The sequence below is a fragment of the Nomascus leucogenys genome, chromosome 13 (genome assembly GCF_006542625.1).
Source record: "Nomascus leucogenys isolate Asia chromosome 13, Asia_NLE_v1, whole genome shotgun sequence".
NCBI classification, from domain to species: Eukaryota; Metazoa; Chordata; class Mammalia; order Primates; family Hylobatidae; genus Nomascus; species Nomascus leucogenys.
Window position 1 is genome coordinate 54,804,132 of NC_044393.1, and position 15,754 is coordinate 54,819,885.

The 15,754-nt window shown below is 44.4% G+C and overlaps 1 protein-coding gene across 4 annotated transcripts in view; it reads right to left on the minus strand.

The window, feature by feature from the left end:
- The window catches only part of ATXN7L1 (ataxin 7 like 1), a 270,468-nt gene that overhangs the window by 150,059 nt on the left and 104,655 nt on the right, over positions 1–15,754 (minus strand). Inside the window, exon 4 of one of the 4 annotated variants that reach the window (XM_003268150.3) lies at positions 4,417–4,502. The exons of the other annotated variants lie outside the window; for them this stretch is intronic. Coding sequence (XP_003268198.1) covers positions 4,417–4,502 — 86 coding nt within the window. Of the gene's footprint in view, positions 1–4,416; positions 4,503–15,754 lie in introns of those variants that run through there. 4 annotated transcript variants of the gene reach the window in all.

Here is a 15,754-nt window from a genome sequence, read left to right on the forward strand (position 1 = left end):
AAAAAAGCTCCCAAAAGATGGATATGATAAAAGGCTTCCTTCAAACCCAATAGGCTACCAACACTACCTTCAAAAGCATCACAGCATTAGGGGCCAAAAAGACATAGAGGGGAATAAAAGAAATTAGGCCGAGGGCCTAAATGAGCACATGCTGGTTCTCTATTCTTATTTCTTTCCTTGGTTTTCCTAGGGATTGTATTTTTGAAAAAAAAAATCAGGTTGGTGAGGGCTCCTCTCTGCTCACGTTCACTAGAGAGAAGGTAAGGGGATAGGGATAGGGAGGGAAAAGATAATCACAAGAAGGACGGAGGCAAATTTCACAGGCAGACTGATATCTTCCTTGGGCTCAGGAGTTTTAAAACTCTGCTTGCAAGATTAGGTTCTTGCTTTTAGAGTATAGATGGTAAGAGATTTCCAACTCTGATTTTACAATGCTCTGGGGTATATGCAATTATTATGATGTGTGCATTTTAAATTCTCAAAGCCAGATTAATTTGAATTCTTTTTCACCAAAAAGGCAGACATTCAAAAGCTTTTTTTTTTCAGTTATCATCCTAGTCTACCTTTCTGTATATATATATATATATATATATATATATATATTTTTTTTTTTTTTTTTTTTTTTTTTTTTTTTGAGACAGGTCTCGCTCTGTCACCCAGACTGAAGTGCAGTGGCACAATCACAGCTCCCTACAGCCTCCATCTCCTGGGCTCAAGGAGCGATCCTCCCACCTCAGCCCCCTAAGTAGCTTGGGCTACAGGCATGCATAACCCTGCCTGGCTCATTTTCACATTTTTTTTTGTAGCGATAGGGTCTCACTATATTGCCCAGGCTGGTCTCAAACTCTTGGGATCAAGCAATCCTCCTGCCTCAGCCTCCAAAAGTACTGGGATTACAGGCGTGAGCTACCATGCTTGGCTCTTTTTGAAAGATTTGATACTCCTTGGAATTCACCCTGCCTGGGCCCTGGGACACAGTTGCTGTTTCAAGGCTAAGTACTTGTCTTCCCAGCTGGCTGGTGCTCTTCTTCCAGGCTCTCTCTGGATCACTAGGAATTCCACAGTTTTCCCTAAGCCTTTTTTCCATCCTTGTCTCTCTTCCGAGTCCCTACTCCAAAACCCCTCATGGACTGCTCTCTTCTTGAGGTTTCCCACCTCGGCCTCTAAGAGCTATGGTGGAATGAAATTCCTGGTGGGCAGGCTGGGCTGGCTCCCAGCAGTGATATGTGAAGGGGAAGCGGAACTTTGCAAGGGGAATAAACCTATCAGGGCCTTCCATGCTTCCATCAGCTCACTTCTCCTCCTGGGCTGGGCTCAATCTAAGTATGTTACGTCCATAACGGTGATTAATCCTCATACCACCTCTCTGAGAAGCATGATTATACCCATTTTCCACACATGAGAAGATTTACACTCAGTCAGAGCAGGAGCTAGACAAGGCTGGCTGAGCAGTGAACCTTGCTCCCAGCCCGGCTCTGAACCATCACACTCTTCAGTGTGAAGCAGGAGATTTTAGCCTCATGTTTCTCGACATTGGAAGGACTCAAGAGCTTTGGGGTTTGCTCCTTTGGTAGCCCAGTGGAGGACAGATCAGTGGTGACAGCTTCCAGCTCTGTGGCCTCCTGCCATGCCACTCTGAAAGGGGGCCCTTCCCTGCCTGTGCCTAGGCCTCCCTGGCCACCACCCAGTTTTTCCATGAGGGTCTACCACAGAATGCAGGTGGGTGTGTGAAGTCTTTACTCTGTACCTCCCTATACTGCCCAGGGTAGAATGTGCTGGTTCTTCTCAGGACTGTGCCATCTGTAGATAGACTAGGGCCTTAGCCTTCCTTCTTAGCAAACGATGTGTATCAGTTCATAGGAAACCACTCTGCTGATGACACTCAACATCTGAACACAGGACAGTAAAAAAGGCCCTTGATTTGGGAGGTACGGGGAAGAGAATGGAGACAGGCACAATTCTGCTTTACATCTTGAGCCATCCCTGCTGAAGGGGGTCCGTGGGGTGGCAGGGGGTGGTAAGGCTTCAAATCCTTTCTTTGAACCATTTTAAAATTTTCTTGCATGCTGTCTCCTTTCCCCATAAACCCATATAACACATCACCAACTACTACACAGAAAATGTTAAATATATAATAAATATACTAAATTATATAAAAATATTATTTAGTGGACTTTTTTTCTAGTTTATTCTTACTTTTTTTTTTTTTTTAAATCCAGGTACCCAATTTTATCAGCCAGGTGTGGAGTACTGGGTTGATGAATGTTGAAACAGTCATGGGGTTTCATTTATTCATTATGTCTTCCTTCTTCTGTGGGAGTCAGCACTGAGATGATAAATGCTGGGCTCAGGTCCAGCTCGGGCCACTCACTCCCAAGGTTCATATACAAACAGACCAGCTGGATCAGGGCCCAGCAGGGAGGTGAGGCTTAAACCTCCTTGCTGGAGGAGGAGCCAATAAAAAGACTGGCAGCTTGGATAGTGAATGTATGTGTGTGTGTGTATATGTGTGTGTGTGTGTGTGTGTGTGTGTCAGAGTGACCTATTCCAGGTGGATGCTGGGAGTGGTGGCAGGAAGTGGGGTGTGATCAGAGAGACAGGAAAATGCTCAGAGAAATGTGTGATAGCTCAGATAGGTCTCAAACCACAAGGCCCTGTCTACGCATCCAGCACGATTCCTTCTGGAACACAGGGAGTTAAAGATGAAACAACTCTAGAAACTGAAACCAATTATCCATGGCAATTTATTAAATAACTAAGGTTTCTAGGCCTTATTAAAATAAATGTTTAGTGTATTTTCTTATTCTCTGACATTCAGTTCTTCACTTGTCAGCACCTGCTGGCAGCAGCTGGAGTAATCTTACCAATTTTGCCGTATGTGCAAATCAATTTGATTTCCCCCCCCCAAAGATAGAAATCAGTAAAGTGATTAAGTTACAATTAAGGCATGTCATTGAAAGCCCAGATAACATGAAAAGGCTGAGGAGGAATCAGCTGGAGGTCACCAGTGATTTCCTTCTACCCAGGTTAAATGATTTCCCTCCCTCATTCTCCTGCCTGCTCTACTGCATGTGACACTGTGGATGAATCAACAAGCCTCCTCCTACTTCTGGGAAGTCTCTCCTTTTTCTGGCTTCCATCATGCTTTCCATATGCCAAGTTCTCCTCTTGTCACTCATACTGGCCCCCTAACTGTTAATCTGTCTGTCCATCCATCTATCCATCCACCTATCGAATAGATGTTTAATGACCCAGTGTGCCATGCACTGGGAAAAATGACAAAGGATATTTATGTCTGGTTTTACAGTTAAAAAAAAATGCTTTTCCATATATTATTTAATTAAATTCCTGCTACAACCATATGAGGGGGCTGTTAGGATCCCCATTATTTTATATATGAGGAAACAGGCTCTGAGAGGATCTGCAATTTATTTAAAACAGCACAGCCAGCAGGTGGCAGGGTCTAGACATGAATTTAGGTTTTCATCCTATTAAGAATTCCTAATGGTACTCTCCTATATACTGGTGAGGTATAATTTCTCAACTAGCCTCACTGTTCCTAATGAAATGTCACGCTCCAGCTATCACGTATTTACTGAGACTATGCTAGGCTCCGAGGGATGCAAAGACTGAGTCCCCACCCTCACAGAGCTTGTGGCTGAGTTGGGAAGGCAGACATTAAACACATATGTTCACACAAGAAATACTTGTTTTCAACATATAAGGGGGAGCTCATCTAGTTGTGAAAATTAGGGGAGTCTTCCAGAAGGAAGTAATCATTAAGATGCAGTCTGAAGGATGAGTCAGAGTTAGCTTTGGAAAGCGAGGATGAAAGAAAATCACATGTACAGAGGGAAAAGCATGTATGTGCAAGGGCCCTGTGGCAGAAAGACCCAATGTGCTGAAATTTTGAAGGCCGGCTTGACTGGAATATAGAAAATGAAAGGGAGCCTGGCACAGGATGTGGCCCAGACCACACAAGACTTTGTAGCCATGATAATGATTTTTACTTTTAGCTTAAGAGCAATGAGAAGCCACAAGTCAAGAGAATGACATGATGAACTTTGATTTTGATTCTGACTTCTGCGTGCAGAATGAATTGCAGAGGAGCAAGAGTGGAAGCAGGAACAGCTGGAAGGCTTTTGCAGTTGTCCAGGTGGGAACTGATGGTAGCTTAGACCAGCTTTGTGGTGGTGAAAATGAAGAGAAGAACCCCACAGGTACCCCCTGCTCTGCTCAAGCCCATTTTCTTACTAGATCCTGACACCAGAGTGTGCTCACGAATTTGCAGTGAATGGAAGCTTGTCCACACTTCAGGGCTCTGCTGGAGTCTCCTCTTCCAGGAAGCCTTCTCCAGACAATGTCAGTCCTCTGAGATCTTTCAGAAGTTGTACGTCTCTTCTGCATTTTCCATTCTCACACCTGATGCTTCTCTATGGCTTGGCTGCTCTCTGGTCCACTCCTGGAGATGCCTTCATTTCTCTTGTTGTCTTGCTTTCTCCCTTTGGAAAGTAAATGCTTTGTTGGCATTTGCTGAATGGTATCAACACGGCTCCTTTGGAAATTATATTTGTAAATGATTACTCATGCCAATTGCCATGTTTCCCCCTAAATTAAACACTGTTTGCTTAAATGCATCTTCATGATCTTGTTCTATCAAAATGTATGTCCCAATTTTTCCATTATTTCCTCTAAACTCTCTTCCATATTTCTCCTAGTAGAAAGCAGTTTCAGGGGGAATGGAATGGGGGTGGGGTAGGGGCAGGAGTGCAATTAAACAATGGCTGTCTGGCCAGAATTCCTATACCTTTTTAATGGGGTATTTGATTAATCCTTTTCATGGGCACCATTATTCATGCCTTGATAGAATCTCATTTTATAGCTCTTAATACATGGACCCAATTTATCCACATCACATTGTATTCTAATACTTGTCATGCAAGTTATTAGCTATCTCCTTCTCAGTGTAAAATCATCAGTAAGTTTGATTAGCTTATTCCCTGGGGATGATAGGGGAGATAAGAACAGACATAGTACAATATGACCCCAATGGCTCTGCATTCTCAAAAGAAGACTGCTACATGGAATCCATTTATGGAGCCAGGGTGGCCAAAACAAACATCCGCCCCATGGAGGGGACTCTGTGCAACCCAGGAGCTGTAGCCATGAAGGACTGACTGCTGTCATTACTGGCAGGACTGAGCTATCATCCTAAGTGGGATTTTAATAAAAAATAGTGGGGTTCTCCACCTCCTGCTTAACACCCCCTCCCAATGCCTTTCCTGAGAATCACAGCCCGGAAGCTTCCCTTTACTCCTTGACATCCCTTCTGCCTTCAATCCCTGTTCTTTTCCTGCTGGGCACCTGGCAGGGCGGACAACCTAGAAGGAGATGCACAGTGCTGTGTACTGCTCTTTCTCCAGCACAGGCTTGGGTCTAAGCCCCCAGCCCTGTCTTTCTCTTCTCTGGAACCAAATCTGAGCCTTGGGACTCATAGGTGGCTTTGCTTTTGTAAGCAAAGTCACTCCTTAGCTTGAAAGAGAGAAGGGGCCTGCACAATCCATATAGGATGGTAGGCTGCAAGCCCATGGAGAGTTTCTAATGCCCCTTCCCCTACCCAACCACCTTTCTTCAGCCCAATCAGGTGCACCCCTATGGCCCCAATGGCTGCAGCCCTCCTCATCTTCACACCAAAGGCCCTGTCAATCATTGTTGTGCTTTTCTGAGCCTGGCAAGAGTCTCACTGAGGTGACATTCTTCCCTTCCAAAGGTGGTGCCCAATTCCCTTCCTGTAGTGTGTGAGCTGGACTTAGAGACTGATTTCTAATGAACAGAATAGAGTGGATGTGACAGCGTGTCCCTTCTGAGACTAGGCCATAAAAGGCATTTTGACTTTCTCCCTCCCTCTCTTGGGTTGTTGGCTCTCAGGGAAGTCAACTGCTATGCTGTGAGCAGGGCTGTGGAGAGGCCTAAGGTACTGAGCACCAGGAACTGAGGCCTCCAGCCAACAGCCATGTGAGGGAGTCATCTTAGGAGTGGGCCCTCCAACTCCAGTTAAGCCTTCAGATAAAAACTTGACTGCAGCCTCATGAGAGACTCTGAGCAGCACCACACAGCTGAGCCACTCCCAGATCCCTGGCCCACAGAAACTGTGCAAGACAACACAGATTTGTTGTTCTAAGCTGCTAACATTGGAGTTATTTGTTATGCGGCAACAGGTTACTAACACACTCTTCTACTTTAGGGTAAGGCTCTCGTCTTCTTTTCCCCTTCAATTCCCTTCTTAGGTTCTATTTTCATCTCTTCTGAAGTCTTGAGGATGTCTGGTATCCCTGTTGCCCCCTCCACTGACCCGTCCCTCTGTGTCCACTCAGTCCTCACAGTCTCAAGGACTCTTTCCCAAGAAGGGGGAATGGAGGAGGGAGGAGCTCCCCAAGACCTGGGTTTGCAGTTCCACTCTTGCCTGCCATCCAGAGTGACATCTGGCATTAGGAGAATGACTTTTTTGCAGAGGGCAGTCTTCCTCAGGCCATGAGGCTGCCTCTTGTCTTTAAACCTGGGGGCATAATAACTTCAGCCAGGCCCACAGCCAGCACGAGAAGACTTTGCAAACATCATGTTCCCCTTTGTATCATATGCTCATCTCCTGTGCCCTTTTTGCTCATCTGCAATTTCTGCAAAAGGTCATGTCTCATTTCAGCTTTGCCGTTAAGTGCATTTGACACTAGGTGGGAATTCCAAAACTGGATGAAGACGCAATCTGGCTTAAATGCTGCAAGGCGGGCCACTATACTTCACCCCAACCAGCTGTGTCCTGCTAGCATAGACACCCATGCAGGAGGTGGCAATCTGATAGTCACTTCCTTCATAATTATACATGGGGCAAAATGCAGTGTTTTTTTTTTATTGTTGTTTGTTTGCTTTTTTTGAGATGGAGTCTTGCTCTGTCGCCCAGGCTGGAATGCAATGGCGCATTCTCGGTTCACTGCAACCTCCACCTCTCGGGTTCAAGTGATTCTCCTGCCCTAGCCTCCTGAGGAGCTGGGATTACAGGTGCCCGCCACCATGCCCAGCTAATTTTTATATTTTTAGTAGAGATGGGGTCAGGCTGGTCTTGAACTCCTGACCTCAGGTGATCCACCCACCTCAGCCTTCCAAATTGCTGAGATTACAGGCATGAGCCATGGTGCCTGGCCGTAGTTTTTAACTACAAGCAAAAAAATCCAGGTAGCTTTTCCATCTGGTCAAATCCTAGTAATTTTTACAAAATCAATCTCAGTTTAATGGAGCAAAGTCAGACAGAGATAGATGTCAATTTTCTAGAAGGCTTGGCAAAGATTAAAAAAAACACACAACGGACCTAAGCAGTGGAGTGGACCCCAAAGCAGTGGTTCTCAAAGTATAGTCCCAGGGCCAACAGCATCAGCGTCATCTGGGGACCTGCTAGAAATGCACATTCTGGGGCCCCAACCCAGATCTACTGAATCAGAAACTTGGGATAGGGGAGCCACAATTGACTTTAACAAGCTCTCCAGGGGATTCTGACACATGACTACAAGTTGCGTATCACTGACTTAAAGGATTAAACATCCAAATCATTCATTCAGTCATAAGCTATTGATTGAATACCCACTATTTGTCAGTCATGGTGAACTCTGGGGCAATGTGGAGGAATGATAGGGAATGTCTTCCTCAAGGAGTTCACAATACTCTCTTCCCTTGCTTTATTACAAAGCTTGAAAAGAATGCAGGAATCTGAAGACATAATCCAAGGAATGGAAATTATTCTTTATATGTAACTTTTCAATGGACAGGAGGCACATCAAAATTTTTTTTTTCCAGGAACGATCATACTCTCAAAATAGTAACCTTTCTAAAGTAAGTAAATGTGTGGGTTTAATATATCACGTACAGCTGGCTCAGGCTTTTAGACTTTAAAAAAAAAAAAAGATTATGAGATTCCACCATGAATGAAATGCAGGATTATTTCAAAGATTCACTTAGGCATCTGTCTGTCTTAATGAACAAACTATTCAGTGTTACCATCTTCCTTGAAGTAGGAGTTCTTGCCACTTTCTCTTAAAATAAGTCTAGGCCGGGCGTGGTGGCTCACACCTGTAATCCCAGCACTTTGGGAGGCTGGGGCAGGTGATCACTTGAGATCAGGAGTTCGAGACCAGCCTGGCCAACATGGTGAAACCCCGTCTCTACTAAAAATACAAAAATTAGCTAGGCATGGTGGTGCATGCCTGTAATCCCAGCTACTCAGGAGGCTGAGGCAGGAGAATTGCTTAAACTCAGGAGGTGGATGTTGCAGTGAGCAGAGGTGGCGCCACTGCACTCCAGCCTGGGTCAGAAAAACAAACAAACAAACAAAAACAACCTCTAAACAAGTCATAACAGTTCATTTGTATTGTGTGCTGGGCTTGGGATATCTCTATATTCATTAGCTCATTTGATCCTTCCCTGATCCTACAAAGTAGATGCCGATCCTAAAAAGCAGATGTAGCAAACACATACAGTCTGCAGATGAACAGAGTCTGAAAGAGGCAGAAATAGGAACCCAGACTCATCTCTTAACCCCAGGCAAATGATCCTCCTGTGCTGTCTCTCATCCCCCTTGGGTCATTTTGCTGCTCATTAAACTACTGATTAATTGGGAAAACATAAAAGGAAATACTACTCTCCCCTAAAAGGTTTCTAGTATGAAATCCCCGGCTAAAGCTTAAACTGTGGGATTTATTTTGAAATTTTAAAGTTCATGCTAGATTTCTCCTTCAATACCATAGATAATGAAGAGCTGGCTATAAACTTCTTATGGTCACCAGCATTAGTAGCCTGTGTAAGAATCCGATCCATGCTCAACAGATCCTGCTTGGAGAAGATGCTCCACATTTTCTCCTTTCTCAGGGTGTCTCAAAGATGCTCATGGACTCACTGTAATACTATCAGAATAGATGACTTTCCTGTATCTGGGATGAACTTGAACTGATCCAGTCAAGCCTGGGCCCTTGTGACCAAGGATGTCTAGTTAATCTGGCAGCTGTGGGGATGAAGAATGTGACCTATGGCCACAGAAGAAATCAAAACTGTCTGGCCAGACCAGAAACACACTCAACCCTTTGGCATAGGCAGGAGGTGTGCCCAGGGACTGAGCTCATTCGCCACACAGGCTTACCCTTCATTTACAAAGGAATCACAGGTCAACCATGTTTTGGCAACTAGATCAGGAGCCCTCTTCTGCCTATTGCATCCTTGGACATAACCTGGTGGCTTTATTTATTATGTATATGTATATGTAAGCAACAAATTCAAAGTCCATGTGGGCTGCATAAAAAACCCTGAATGTATCTCTCAAGCCACTTATAGTGCATGCAACTCGAAGGAAACTGAAATGTATGCACCTTTCCCACTGACTTTCTATAATCAAGTCTTTTTAGAACAAAAAGTTCAACTTTCATCTGTTTTTAAGTCAGGGATGCTTGTTGGCTTGTGCTGAGACATTGATTTGATTAGTAGCATTCTGTGGAACTACAGACATGAGATGTTGAGCTCACAAATGTATGATTCATTTCGGGATTTTGAAATGAGAAATGCACCTATCAATGACACAGAAGCTGGGAGATTCTGAGAAAGCATTTCATGCATATAAATGGCACATGCGATGAAAAAATATGCTTATGGTTACAATCCCGAAGCCAGGGACCACCCCACTGTGCTTTCCACCCTCGAGAAGTGACGGCTCCACAGGAAACCGCTGGGATTAGACGATCCTGCATTTGGACACCCATATGCCACCTCATTTATCTACCTGTGACAGGGATAGTGCTGGAAGAGCATCAAAAGATGACAAATTGCTTCTGGTTTTAAAGGAGCTGTTCAGGCTGGGTGTACACCCGGGGGGAACGAGCTTCCGTGCCAGGAGCCATCACTTCATCCCATCCTAAGGCCACATTTTGGCAAACATCAACCAGTAGATGACTGCTGTCTCCTTTCACCAGTGGATTCAAAGACGCTTGCTCTGAAAGCCTGAAATTCAGTCCTTCTGAAGACGTGTGCTGCAGAGAGCAGATCTGCCCACACACTGCAGTGAGGCAGGACGGCGGGCAGGAAGCAAGTGTTCCAGATGACAGGGATTTTTCCCGTGTTGAGGCAGACAGATAACAGGGGAATGATTTTGCAGGGGAATAACTCCAGAGTAGAGAAAGTATAGTATCAGTAAATGACCCTAGAAAAGACTGATACAAGTGAGATAAGTGGACAAAAATTTCCAAGATGCTGGCCACTGGAATCTGCTTTTGGGGACACAGAAGCCCCCAAGATTCCAGCTTTCCTGGGAGTAGAAGGGAGGCCCACTGGGAGTTTCAAGAGGGTCCACCTGAGCAAAACCCAGCCCTCCATAAGCCCCTATACTCGCCAGCCAGTGGTCCAGCCAAGGCCACGTATCCATCCAGCTATGAGCCTTGCTCCTCTCCCACCATGGGTCCTCTCTGGGAATGACTATGTAATTCATGGTTAACCCACTCAGTCCTCTGGAGGTGAGCTTTCCTCAGCCAGTCCAGCTTGTGTTTCTTCTCTGCCATGTGCTGAAATTCACAAGGCCAGAGAAGTGCCTCGCTGTGTTTAAGTGTATAGATGCCTGGTGTTCTCCTACACGTTGCAGTCCTATTTACTTATTTTATCCTCCTGACAACCTCTGAGACAGGTACTATTATTACCCCCATTTCGAGGCTGATGAAGTTGAGGCACAGAGAGATGAGGATTGGCTGAAGGTCATACAGCCAGTGAATAGCAGAGCTGAGGTCAAGCCCAGATAGCTTGGCTCCGGGGTCTGGCTCTTTCAGAACCCCTCTGCTGCCTCTTCTATAGAAAGCTCCTTGAAACCCAGCGGCTGCAGCCCATGTGGGCACTGGCTTGCTCAGGCCTTCCTCCTTCTCCAGTCCACCCCTCTGGAGTTCGGTTGGTACTCAGGGCTGGAGTGCAGAGCCTGCAGTGTGAAAAGACAGAGGCTCATCTCCAAGCCCCTTATTTGTTTCTAAATTCAGGCCAGATGTCTAAACATTTGTTTTGTGCTTGTTTTGAACATTCCATCGTGATGCCCAAGGCCGCTTCATAGATGGTCTCTCTGTTCTCCTTAGTGAGCATCTGGCCCCCTCTCCTCACACCTCTTGTCTCTGGGAACACTCTTCCTGCCACCAACTGATGTTCCCTGCCTAACCTCATTACACATTTCAGCTAAAAATGCCTATTTTCCATGTGGCAGTGAGGTATAATTATAGCACAAGTTACATGCCAAGGCATTTTCAAATTTATCACTTCTAATAATAACCTTGGTATATAACCACCATACCCATTCCATAGATGGGCAAACAGAGGTAGGAGGTCATAGCAAGGTTGCAAGGGACTCCCAAATTGCCAGGTCACTTGAGCCACTTGCATAAAATTCTCTCTCCAGATCGCTTTCTCTCAACTTCCTATTCAACAAACTTATCTGTGGCCTGGGAATGAGAGATATTAACAGGATCAAGTTGTATCTATGCCTGTACTCCAGCTCTCAGAGTACTAACAAGCGACTCTAAGCTTTGGTGGCAAGGTCATCAATGCTTAGCTTTTAGTCAAAACCCATCATGAGTAGGTTTACATGCATGAAACATGTACTTGGAGTTTTTGGTCTACACAGTTCTCTTATTACCCATTGTAACTAATCAGAATGCTGAAGGGATTTATTCCCAGCGTCTGCTGAAATGACCATAACTTTTGTTCTGATAGAATCTTCTGGCCAAGAAATGAAAGGCTAGACTAGAACCTATAAGAAGACGAGTAATCTTCCTTCAGAGTCAAAATTGTAAAACTGGTTTTCAAATAGTTATTGCAGAAAGCTTGGGTCCTGTGTAAGGAAGATACGAGACAGCTAGAGGATGTATTTGTTGCATGTAAATCTAGAATTAGAAACTGTAAATGTTGGAAGTTTCATAAAAGTAAATTTGCCTCCTGTACTGGGTGCATTTTTTTGCTGCTCTGTGAGCCTTTTTCCCCCGTGGGGTCTCTATCCATGGAAAATGCAGTTGTGGGGAGTCAGGAATCCTGACTTCTAGTCCCAGCTCTACCCCTATCGCTTGTGTGGCCTCAGGCAAATCACTGAATTTCTTTGAGCTTCCAAATCTGTGAAACCAGTATCCGCCAGTGTACCTTACTGAGTTGTTACGAAAATCAAAATGAGTGCGCTACAAGAGTGCTTCGGAAACAGCAAGATGCTGTAGAAATGGAAGATATTTCTATAGGCAAATGATCAAGCTCAAAAGGCAGTCATGAGTAGAGAAGCCTCTCAACTGTTTTCAGAGGAATCATCTTCCAGAGACATTGCTGATAAGTGGCTTTTGCAAGCGTGACCATGGAAGCGTGACCATGCCAGTCTACCTCACGGTATTCAAAAACAGGCGACGGCACACTATTTTGTGTGTTTGCTGTCTCTACTCATGTTCGTGCTTGACTCTCTCTTATCCCACCACTCAGGCAATGCTTGGCACATAGTGGGTGCTCAGAAATGTGAGACAAATTAAAGAATGCCAGCCTAAGTATTTTAGTCCCTCGAGCACAGGAAGTTTGTTGGTGGGAAGGAATGGGGGCAAAGATGGGAAATTTCTGGAAGCCTGAGTGTAGGGTGACCTGCTGACTCAGGCCTAAGGGATTTCCCAGGAAAAGATGGTCATTCTACCTGGATGTCCTATTTGAATATCCACTTTGCTTCCTCCCAGTCAGCAGGGAATACAGTATTTGAAGAGAAGACTGGTAGAAGGCATATGTGTCTCTGAGTTCCGGAAGAGTGGATCCCTAGGGATTTATAGCCTGGGCATTTTCTTTTACTTTTTGTCTCCTTAGTTTCAATAGGTGGCATCATCTTTTCACCATCAGGAATCCGACAGAATTATGCCCCTTCCATTTTTCTTGCATCAGATTATCACCTCTAAGTTATTTTCCTGATCCTTGCCAGTAGTGTTCTGCCACCAGCTGAATCTTCTCCCTAACAGCTCGTGGCATTCGGTGTAAAACTGCAGCCTTTAGCAGGACTTGCATTCGGAATTGTTACAAGTGCTTTGTGCAGGCTTCACCAGAAACACATGCACTGCAGAATTGCTGCCTGGATCAAGATCTGACTGGTGCACGTAGCAGGGAGATGACATTTTGGGCCAGTGCAGTGATGTGATTAGTTGGGGATTTCCCCTTTAAAAACTTAACGGCAAAAGCCTGCCTGAGACAATTCAATATTCATAAATGGAAAGCATAGATGGCGTTTCTGCTCTGCCAAGAGCAATAGCTATTTATCATGGCAAATGACTGAAATAGTTGTACATACAATGCTTTACTCAGCGCTGTAAATTACGGTATACAGAAGATTAAGCTTAAGCCTAATGCTACCCTTGAGCTTCAACAGCTGAGTCCTATAAATGGATACCCGTTAAGAGGAAAGAATCTTTTTCCTGGTTACTACTTAGGAGTGTATCTCTATTAAAAGCTTGTCTTAAACATAAATTATCAGGAAGCCTGCCCCTAACCCCAGGGAGACTTTTCCTCAGGGCACTGACTCACATGAGTCACATCTAAATGACACAGTGACAGGCCTGAGACTAGAAGTGTGGGCTGTACTGACCTCAAGAGGGACAGCAGAGGAATCGGGGGTGAAGGCAGAGGGACTTCACAGAGCACTGAATGACCACTCACTTTCAGCCAGTCTGATCTGAGCCCAAGGACGGATGGAGAGACCCTGCCAGACCTTAAGGAGACCTTTAGAATTAAAATAATCCTGAACCCCAACCCCTTCAAAGAGAAAGTTTCTTTATCTGTTGTTCTGTAAGTATCAAGGAACCATAACCTAGAGCTGAAACTTAAATTTCCTAGCTAAATTCTATTCTCCAAGCACTTGCTTCTCAAAGTGGGGTCTGTGGACCAAAAGCACTAGCATCACCGAGGATCATGTTAAAAATACAGACCTGGGCTGGGCGTGGTGGCTCACGTCTGTAATCCCAGAACTTTGGGAGGCCAAGGCAGGCGGATCACGAGGTCAGGAGTTCAAGACCAGCCTGAACAACATGGTGACATCCTGTCTCTACCAAAAATACAAAAATAAGTTGGATGTGGTGGTGGGCACCTGTAATCCCAGCTACTCAGGAGGCTGAGGCAGGAGAATTGCTTGAACCCAGGAGGTGGAGGTTGCAGTGAGCCGAGATCGCGCCACTGCACTCCAGCCTGGGTGACAGAGCAAGACTCTGTCTCTAATAATAATAATAATAATAATAATAATAATAATAATAATACAGACCTACTGAATTGAATCAGAATCTGCATTTTTACAAGATTTTTTGGAAGATGTGTATGCACAGTAAAGTTTGAGAATCAAAGGACAGGGAAGCAGGTGTCAAGCAGGGAGGAGGAGCCCCCTGATGTTCTCACTGAAAATTATGACAAATGACAAATCTGATTTATGAAAATAGGTCCTAGTAGAGTGGATCATAGGGTTCTGAGTTCCCCTTTGGCCAATCCTACTTCAGAACACTTTCAGGAACTTGAGAGAGAGATTTTGAGCTGTGAATGAAGTATCACTCGAACTTGAGATGTGCCCCAAAGCATCTCAGGGTGTAAAACAGTGAATCAGCAAAAAGTTCATGCTTCATAAATTAATCAGGGTGCCTCTAATCCCCTATGAATTAGCAGGCTGAGAAGCATTGCCAGTGTTTTGGGCCATGATTTCAATTCTTTATTGTAATTACCAGTTGACTGTAAGTGGGTAAAGTATGCAAAGGTTTTTGTGTTATCTGAGAAGACAGAGATCGTGGATAACATTAGTCTTTAAAAACTAAAGTTCTGTATGCATGTTAAAAACGTAATGACGATCATTAAACATATAGATTTTAGAAATAAAATCTATTGTGACCAAGATAGCAGGGGAAAAAATGGGGACAGGGTAAGGAAAATTGTACTAATCTAATGGAAGGCAGAAAAGGAGAACAAAGAAGCAAACAAAAAGCAATGTAAACAGAAATATAAGTTAGAAATAAGTCCAAATATATAAAGTAATAATAATTGTAAATGGATAAAACTCACCTATTAAAAGACAATATCAGATTGGACTTTTTTTTTTTTTTTGAGACGGAGTCTCACTCTGTCGCCCAGGCTGGAGTGCAGTGGCACGATCTCTGCTCACTGCAACCTCTGCCTTCTGGGTTCAAGCGATTCTCCTGCCTCAGCCTCCTGAGTAGCTGGGATTACAGGCACATGCCACCACGCCTGGCTTATTTTTGTATTTTTAATGGAGACGGGGTTTCACTATGTTGGCCAGGCCAGTCTTGAACTCCTGATGTCAGGTGATCCACCTGCCTAGGCCTCCCAAAGTGCTGGGATTACAGGAATCAGCCACTGTGCCTGGCCAGATTGGACTTTTTAAAAAGCCAGCTATATACTGCTTTACAAGAGAGACACCTAAAACAAAATGACACAGAAAAGTTGAAAATAAAAGATTGGAAAGAAATAAATGAGGCAAATACATACTGACCCAAAGAAAATTGAATAGCAATGTTAATCAGATAAAATAGAACCTAAGGCAAAAGCATTAATAGGCACAAAGACACCACTACTAAAAAGACCTCACAATTAAGCTTACATATACCCAACAGGACAGCCTCAAAATTGTAAAGCAAAAGGTGTCAGAGTTACAGGAGAGACTGACACACTTACAACTATCATAGGAGACTTAAAACTC